Source organism: Manihot esculenta, chromosome 8 (assembly GCF_001659605.2).
Source record: "Manihot esculenta cultivar AM560-2 chromosome 8, M.esculenta_v8, whole genome shotgun sequence".
In the NCBI taxonomy this organism is placed as follows: Eukaryota; Viridiplantae; Streptophyta; class Magnoliopsida; order Malpighiales; family Euphorbiaceae; genus Manihot; species Manihot esculenta.
This window is the reverse complement of record NC_035168.2, coordinates 10572388-10582205: the sequence shown is the minus strand read 5'-3', so window position 1 is coordinate 10582205 and position 9818 is coordinate 10572388. Positions and strand designations below refer to the sequence as shown.

At 29.5% G+C, this 9818-nt stretch overlaps 1 protein-coding gene across 1 annotated transcript; it reads left to right on the top strand.

Annotated features, from left to right (window-relative positions):
* The first annotated feature begins 2136 nt into the window (after positions 1–2136).
* Positions 2137–3276, top strand: LOC110621350 (proline-rich protein 1). Its single transcript, XM_021765606.1, has 3 exons — positions 2137–2274; positions 2555–3136; positions 3240–3276. Exons 1-3 carry the CDS (start codon positions 2202–2204, stop codon positions 3269–3271), a joined length of 687 nt encoding a protein of 228 aa, XP_021621298.1. The 5' UTR covers positions 2137–2201; the 3' UTR covers positions 3272–3276.
* Positions 3277–9818: the final 6542 nt, after the last annotated feature.

Sequence of the window (9818 nt, the reverse complement as noted above, 5' to 3'; positions counted from 1 at the left end):
ATGGAATGAGGAAGAAGAAGGTAAAAGTGGTGGAAAAAGTGGGAGACAAAGGTAAGTGGCTATACACTTATTTATTCTAGGGTTTTCTTCCCTCTTCCAAAGCAAAAAAAGAACTATTTATATGCCCTAAAAGGTTGTACTAACAAAAGTAAAAAGCTGCCATCTGTCATCACCATAAATTACTAATTTTCTGCACATAAAATGAGTTGACAGCTTGATTGACATAAACTGTGACATAACTGTTTTGATGCTTATACAACTTTCTATACCTCTTTGAAATAAATAATTTTCAAGACCCAATTGACATGTCTTTTTCTTATAAAATAAGGGCAAAATATCTGCAAAACACTAATTTATAAAACTTAATTAAAATTACTAAAAATATCAAATAAATAAGTAAAAATGGTTATTTACATGAGTCAAATGAATGCAAAATGTGCTTAAATATATATAAAAATTGAGGTTAACAGGCATAGAATGGACACCTAATCTTTCTTTTACATAGTCTCAGGGGCATAGAATAAGTCTTGGCCTTGACTTCCATATTCGTCATATATAAACATATCATATCATATTCGAGAGCTAGTGGATCATCTAATATTTAGTCACAACAACAATTAAATGTGTAAGTCCATGTAGTTTTAAAATTATATTAAAATGTCTTTATATTTTTATTTTGTTAATTAAAAAGGATACTCAATTATTTTATCTATTTTTATCGTTAGCCTATTGGTGAAAGCTAAAAAAAGTTTTTATATGCCAAATTAATATTGTATTAAATAAAATTCATTGCTCACTACTCACTCCCCTACTCGTCAGTTAGCTTATAATTGTTTATATTGTAAATACTCTGATTATTGATTGTAAATCTCTATTTTTTGAGAGAAATATATAGAGAGATGCGAGAAAATAAAAGAAATATGTAAAGAGATGCGAGAAAATAAAAGGGAAATATAAAGACAGATCGAAAGGAGATAGATGGTAAGTTTTACTTAACGAGAGGGGTAATTTAGGTATAAAAAAACTCTTTTAACATTTGACTAATAAACTAATAGTAAAATGGATAAAATTAATGGGTGATTATTAGTTAATACAATAAAATATAAAAATATTTTAATATAATTTTAAAATTATAAGAATATTTTAATTAATTAGAATAAATTATAAAAACATGGTGGTAATTATAATAAAATTTTTTTCAATTTTTATTAATAAACTAGAAATTAACAAAATAAAATATAAAGATATTTTAATGTAATTTTAAAATAATAAGGATGTAACAGTAAATTATTCAATTATTTTAAATAATAAAATGAAATTTTAATTCAGATTCAAGGTAAAATGACTCAAAAGATTAAGAAAATGAAAAAGGAAAAATAAAAGGTTGAGAAAGGAGGATAGTGATATCCTTGAGTGCGAATTAAGCAAAAGCAAAATATAATTCCTTTTCTTTTATATGACTCTCCTGCCAAGCAAGCATTTATTCCCAATAAAGAAATGAATTTCTGGAAAATCTGTGCTGCTGTTTTGTGATAACTAATTCCCCTTTTTTGAGGAAACTTTTAATTTTTTTTTTTTTAACTAAAATGCATATGGTTATTAATAATAAAGAATAATATTTAATACAAAAATTAAAAATATATTCATATATTTATAACTAAAAAATAAAATTATTTTAAATATTTATGAAATTTATAATAATATAACTAAATTTTTTATAATTACAAGTAAATAATTTTCAAATTTTAATTGTAGAAATTTATAACATAATTTTTTTTCTTATGCAAATTTTAATTTTACATTTGAAAAGCATTAAAACATAATATATTCAAAATTATTTTGTAATTAATTAATTTTTCAAAAGTTTAAACTTTTGAAAAATTTATACATGTTTTTTCAATTTCATACTATTTTCACAATATATTTCTAATTTTTCATAAATTGAACTAATAAATAGAGTGATTCACTAAACCATTTAATTTTAAGACCCTTCTTGAAATTAATCTCTCCTGCAAAAGCTTGGTGAATTGTCTCTTAAAGATCCGCCTGGCCATATAAAGTGGGCCATTTTTGCTTCATTCTCTTTTGCCACCTTGGATGGACCCCACTTTGGAGCTTATTTATATTTCCATGTGTTTGGTTCCATGGCAGAAAATCCACAAAAACTGGTAAGTTGAAAGAGTTCTGGAGCACTTCATCAAATGGAGCCAAGACTTCAGCACGTCAAAATCAGCATATGTGCAGTCCTTATTGGCAGCATCCTCCTTCTCAGTGGTAAGACTTCACTTCTGTTTATTGCTTCTCATACAAGGTAATCTTATTTTGGTCTTTTTACTTATTTTTGCATTTCAACTTAAATTTTTTTTTAAAAAATATTATATATTTACTGTATGAGAAACTCATTAATTAATATATCGATTCTAAAAATTTTATTAAAATATTTTTATAATTTAAAAAGTTTTATTATAATTAAATTTTGATATAATAATTTTGAAACTCTTTATTACATCTTATAATGGTCGTACCATATATGTTTTTTTTTTTTTTATATTAGATGCCAGGTTATTTGGTGAACAAAGAATGTTAGAACCAACAGAATTTGAGCCATATGCTCTTCCACCTTTGGAATCACAACCAACTTTGATACCAACACCACCGTTTACGGTGGTCTCACCTCCTCCGTCTTCTAATTTTCCGATCAAAAGCCCACCAAATAACTTTGCTATCCCGCCCATGTACACGCCAATTGCAAGACCACCAGAATATGAGCTTAACCCACCAAGTATCCCCCCTAGACCGCATTACCATGGCCTTAGCCCACCAATCTATCAACCGCCTTTGGTTCACCCACCGATCACTGCATTTCCGTCACCGCCGCCGCATAAAAAGCCGAAGTTCGCCGTCTGGTGTGTGGCAAAACCTACTTTGCCGGAACCAATAATTCAAGCAGCATTGGACTATGCTTGTGGGTCAGGAGCAGATTGCAAGTCAATTCAACCCAATGGATTGTGCTTCCAGCCGAATAATTTGGTAGCACACGCTTCTTATGCATTTAATAGTTACTGGCAGAAGAAAAAGATCGCTGGAGGCACCTGTGATTTCGGTGGGACTGCGATGCTTGTCACAGTTGATCCAAGTAAGTAATTTTTTTTTTTTAAAGTTTTATAAATATAGCAAATGATTAGATATTAGATTTTATCGTATTTAAAATACTAATGTATTTTGTTTAATGATGATAGGTTATGACAACTGCCATTTCGTCTCTAATTGATCATCGAAAAGGAATTTATAAATATTCTTTTTTTTTTTATATATCGAAGGCATATACTTTTTTTTAATGTCTATCTATTTATTAACAACATTTTCATTATATAAAATAAAATGTTGTGCTACTTTTGTAAGTGATCATTCATAATTTAAATGTTGAATTATTTTATTTTCTAGTTTATACAATAAAGAACTGATTAGATTTTGTTCAGAGTTTTAATAAATATTTAAGACGAAATAAAAGAAAAAATAGATTACAAATTGAAAAATTTTATTAAAATTTTTCAAAAATTAAAAATTGAGTCTCTAATATGTAAGAAAATCAATTTATAATAGAAAAAAAAAATTCTAATATGTAAAATTATAAAAATATCTAAAAAAATAATTAAAATTCAAAATTGATCTCTAAAAGATGAAATTTCTGTATCGAATTTTGTGATCAGGCCTGTGGCTTTTGTCACACTTTTAAAAGTTGTGCGTTTCAAAAGTTTTCTCCATCAAACATCAGCGGTAAAAGTTAGATTCGATTTGAATATGAACAGTGAAGAAAGCTAATCATGCTAAGCACTAAAATTGACATTATTTTTTCTATCATAAAATAATATAATAGCTTAAATTTAGGGGAAATATTGGGAACTAAAATAAAACAAGTTACAAACTCATATATGCCCTGATTTTTAAGAGAAATATTAGAGTTGAATGTGGACTTTTATGCTAAATCTAGTTTGAGTACTCAAGTGAGAATGAATGAAAAATGGAAGCAGCATATGTCTGTGCTTGTGCATGCGTGTTTGTACATGACTACATGGATGTATAGACTGAGAGTGCTTGGAGGTGAACACTCAAAAGCCAAAAGAAAATTCAAAAGGACCCGACATGGATTTATCCCTAAATTTTGATGCCTGTTATGAATGCTTTTGAATTTGAAGGTAGAGTGGGAAACGAGAAAAGAATTGAGGAGAAAAAGATAAAAATATGTTAAAAGCTATCTTTTCTTAAAATAAGCTGCGAGCATTATTCGATTAAAATACAAAAAAATTGATGAATTAAATTAATTTAGAAATTTAATTTGATTTTTTATTTTTTTTATTTTTTTTAAATTTAATTTGATTTTTATTTTTAAATATTTTAGTTATTTCGATTCAGTTTAATTTTAACCAGAAAAAATCGATAAAATTAAACTGAACCGATGATAATTATATATTATTTTTTATAATATAAAGAAATTAAATCATAACTAAATTTTAACTACTTCAATTAAATTTTAAAATAATAAAATGTGAAAAATAAAAAGTCTATTAAAAAATTTAATTAATCAAATTAAATTAAATCGAATCGAATTAGATCGATTCGATCTAAATTAATTTATGTTTAAAATCAATTCTACTTTCACAAATATTAAAATTTGAGTTTTTGATATACTCGGTACTCGAACGATACCTCCGCTTACAACTCAACCAGAGAACGAAAATTCAACCCTAAACTAAAGCCTATTCAAAAAATCCAAATTCAAGAACTCATGAACAGAATTTGGCTGTAAAATGACATCTCAACAAGTAGAAAAACTCATCAAAGCTGGAAATGCAGTCAAGCCAACAAATTTAAGCCAGCTCACTCTTACAATTACAACACAAATATAAATATAATATTATAATTGGGAGCTAAACTCTACCCAAAATCTAATAAGACAACATAGTAAGTTAATAAACTATGTATGCAACATAAGGACTATTGTTACAGTCATTGTAGAGTTCTACATTTAAATTGAAAATAATCCTATAAGACAAAATGTTCAAAAAATTCTACAGAGAAAGATACATGATAGATTCTCAATAAAGTTTACTTGTCACCCAAAAAAAATTTAAATAAGTTGAGTATTCAACTTAATTAGATAATTTATATATTGATTGTAGTCATAATTTATGTAATTATTTATATTCACAAGATTAGTTACTCTAAAAATTTATACCCATTTATTTATTTATAGATATACACGTATACACGTGTATATATATATATATGAATATATAAGAAAGTCAGAAAATATAAATAATATTGAAATTATAAAGTAGACATTATCCAACTTAAACACAACATGGCTCAAAGTCTAGAACTGCAAGAAACAAAATTATTAGAAATTATTAATTAAAAATAGGGTTTTCACAGGGATTAAGATTGCCAACAACTTGTGTGAAACTCAACCGTTTGGGATATTTTAATTGGTATCAGAATCACAGTCAGAAAAATTATGCAGAGTTAATTGACCTGCGGAAAAAGAGCTATCCGCGCGAGACGAGGTAGAGTCACTCGAGATACTAATAAACTATAATACCAAAGGATTCAATCCTAATTTAGCAATTGTATCCGATACGTCGCAAGTTTAGCGGAAAAGAGTGTGAAACTCAGCTGCTTGGATGTGAGAGGCACATTTCACATCGACAAAGTATATAAATTAAAAATTGTATATAATAAATAGGTAGCACGACACTACTAAATAATTTTACATCGGCAAAGTACGAAAATTAAAAATTGTATATAATAAATGGCTACCACGACACTACTAAATAATTTAAATTAATCATTTTGAACTAAATGAAAAATAAATCTAAAAGTTATTTAGATCGGTTTGAGTCGGACTGTATCGACTTGCCTTCTAAAATTGGATCAACTATTCGTTTGATTATACATAAAAATTATCAATAGTTTTTGTGTCATAATTGACCAATAATATCATTGAAAATTGGTTATAATATAGTAGGTCATTTTTATGGGCAGATTTTAAATTATGATTGAAATAGAGACGAAATCATCGACATAATGGTTGTAGGTAAATTTTGAATAAAAAAAATTTTTAAGTTACGGACCAAAATATTTTTTTAATTAATTTTTATTTTTAAATTTAAATGAAATTTAAAAAACTAATAACTAATGAGTCCTTTTAATGCCCCGCATTATAACTTTGACTTGAAAATAACTGAAAGGTTTATCAATAAATTATTTTTAAAAAATATAGTCAGTAATTACCGAAAATATTATTTTCTAGTTAATGTTTGTGTATTTACATTTTTATTATGTTTTGATTATTATATCATTAAGTACTTATCGATGGTATTCTTTTAAATAACATCTTTTATTCATTTTTTTAATTTTTAATAGTATTATAAAAATTATATGATCCACAATTACTAATGATACTGTTTTGCAGATATTATTTTCTATTCACATTTTTGTTTGTGTTTTTATTTTCTAAGTTAATAATACTTTTAAAAATTATATCGTTAGCAATCAACGACAATATTATTTTGTAAATAATATTTTTATATATATTTTTTGTATTTTTATTTTTTAAAATAATATTACTTATAAGAATTATGTTGTTAGTAATTAACAATGGATTTTTTTCATATAATATTTTTTAGTGAAAAATATATTTTAGTTATCTGAATTTTTTCGTTTTTATATTTTAGAAACTAAAAAAACTTTCATTATATTTTAGAATTTAAACTTTCGTACCATTAACAATTGAGGATTTAGTGGTTGACGGTGTTAAATATGTTGATATAGCATGCAGACATCATCGTCACGTTTAACATGATATGTTGATGTTATTGCTACGTCATTAACCTTCTCTTTGATGACATAAGTGCAAAAATTTAAAAATATAAGTGATTGGATTGCAAAATAAAATAAACAGATGATGAGTTATAAAATTCATAACTTTTTCTATATTAAATTTCATAATTTTGCTATAATTTTAATATAAACAATTGATTTTTACTTAAATTTGATTTTGGATAGATTTTGAGTTGAAAATAGAAAATGAACCAAAAGAAATTGTTTTAGAGCTATTTCTGACGGAAAAGTACAGTCTTGCCCAAGATTGTGATTCAAACTCGACGAACAGATTGTAGAATTTTTGTTTTACCAATTCTACAGAATTCAAATCTATTTCAGATAGCTGCAAATACAATCATAAATTATGCAATACATCATATTCGTGAATTTTAATGCAAAACAACCTAATTACATATACATGGCATTTATAATGCATGAGCATGCTTACAAAGTTTGATTTCTTTAAGTAATGATTCAGTTTAGTTCTACTCACTTTTAGTTGACACACGCCTAACTCTGAAGCAGTTATCTCACTGCAAGCCTCTACGGTCTCCCAAGTCCGATCCTACACAGAAGGATTTTAAATGAGGGACCAAACATAACTTTTACAACACTTAAAACAACCCTAAGAAACCCCTATAAACATACAAGAACACACGTAGGAAACAAGCTGGAAAAGGTTAGGCAAGAGACTTTCGATGGCAGGTTCGGCAGCCGAATGTCCCTCATAGATCCGAAGGTCAAAACCTTCGGAGGCGGGTTTGGCAACCTAAAAGCTGCCTCCACAGGCAAGTTCGGCGGCCGAACCTAGGTTCTCTAGCAAGGCAGAACCTAATTCTGTCCTAAACATGCATCCCCAAAATGGTTTTCAAACATATATGCAGAAGCTTAAAACAACCATACTCACTTAACACTTATAAGAAACACCTAAAATTGACCTAAATTCAACATGCATCAATCAAGAACCCAAGTGAAAACATCCATTATCAAATCTAAGCTCAAACCTTTCAACTTAAAATAACAAACTTGCATGCATCAACAACCTCTTAAACACCCATAAAACTTGCTGAAAACTTTCAGAAAATAGAAGAAAAGTAAGGATTGAACTTACCTCTTGAAGAACACGAAGATGACAGCAAGCAAAGGGAGGGTTTAGGAGATGGAGAGATGAGTTTCGAGGGTCCCAAGAATTAGAACTTTGAAACACAACTCAAGTATTCAAAATAAAAGTAAGAATTCATGAATTCTCTAAGAGGATTGAAGAAATCTTAGCAAGAATATCAAGAAATTGTAGGCCCACCTCTGCCTAAAAGAAGAGAGAAGAGTTTCTCCTAAAATATTCAGCTAAGACCCTTTTATAGCTGGGTCTGTCAGCTAATGTTCGACGGCTGAACATGGGAGGTTCGGCCGTCGAACCTTGATGACTTGAACCCCCCCCCCCTTTTTTTACTCTTCTAAAGATTTCAGCTTTAAGATTTTAGATTCTGATGGAGATTTTGTTGAAAAGTAGAAATTCTGACGCTGGAGTTTAGCAGGGTATTACACTACAAGCTTGAATACTTGGAATCGCTAGTAAGGCCATGATCTTGAATACTTGGAATCTTTAGTAAGGCAATGAGCTTGAATACTTGGAATCGCAAATAAGACCACAAGCCTGAATTTTCGAAAATCGCCAGTAAGTTCATGAACCTAAATACTCAAAAATCGCCAATAAGGCTACAAGCTTGAATACTTGGAATCGCTAGTAGAGCCACGAGCCTGAATACTTGGAATCGCCGGTAGGGAAATGAGCTTGAATCCTCGAAAATCGCCAGACCACGAACCTAAATACTTGGAATCGCCAGTAGGGCCACGAGCTTGAATACTTGGAATCACCAATAAGGCCACGAGCCGAAATACTCAAAAATTGCCATTAGGGCCATAAGTCAGAATACTCGAAAATTGCTAGTGAGGCCACGAGCCCAAGCACAAAGAGCCAAAGAGCTCGGATGGAGGCGCAGCGCTTAAGAGCTCGGAAGACTACATAGACCCGAAGAGCTCAAAAGAAGACCCAAGGGTAAAGAGCCCAGAAGAAAATAAAGAGAGAAAGAGATCGTAAGAAAAATCAGGGTAAACAGCTCGAAAGAAGCCCAAAAGACTATAAAGAGCCAAAGAGACAGACAAATAATCAGGGCCTAAGAAGCCTGGAAGACTACAAAGAGACAAAGAGCTCGGACGAATAATCAAGACTAAAGAAGCCCGAAAGACTACAAAGAGCCAAAGAACTTGGATGAAGAATCAAGGATAAAGAGCCTGATAAAGAGCTAAAATGCTTGTAAAAAATACTAAGGGCTAAAAAGCTCAGTAAAGAGCTGAGTACTTGAAAAAATACTCAGGGCTAAAGAGCTTGAAAAAAAAAAAACACAGATCAAAGATTTCATACAGCAACTTGCGATAGTTTTTATTATGATCTTTATCAAGTAATTTTCCTGTTACTCTTTTTGTTTACATAATCTTAAGTATTGTCATCCCGACATGCCATAAGAGCTAAAATAAGTTATAAATAACCTGCCGACCTAACGAGACCTTAAGATCTCATATAAAAAACAGGGCTGAGTATGCCCAATAGGAAACCAAAATCCAAAAGAAGGGCAAAAAATGAATTTTAATATTGAACAACAATCAAGAAACAAAAGTAATTTACTAATAAAAAGATGTGTGTTACAAGAAACTAGAAACTACGTACTACTAAGGGCAAGGCAAAACAAGCTTGCTATATATTTATAAACTACTGTTGAATTTTCTCAGAGGAAGCAAGTTCACTAGCCAGGTCAGGCTCATTCCAGAGATAGAAAGAGTAGTGCGAGCAGCCTCGACAACCGGGTCTACAGTTGTAGCATCTCTTGGAGGAGAAACTTGGGCATTTACAGTCCTTAGAGCATTGGTGTAATACCCGG

Excerpts from the sequence above, each read along its gene's own strand:
- LOC110621350 (XM_021765606.1), top strand. The coding sequence starts at position 2,202 with ATGGAGCCAAGACTTCAGCACGTCAAAATCAGCATATGTGCAGTCCTT. Across the intron at positions 2,275-2,554 it reads CAGCATCCTCCTTCTCAGTG|ATGCCAGGTTATTTGGTGAA; the intron begins GTAAGACTTCAC and ends TTTTTATATTAG. Across the intron at positions 3,137-3,239 it reads GCTTGTCACAGTTGATCCAA|GTTATGACAACTGCCATTTC; the intron begins GTAAGTAATTTT and ends TAATGATGATAG.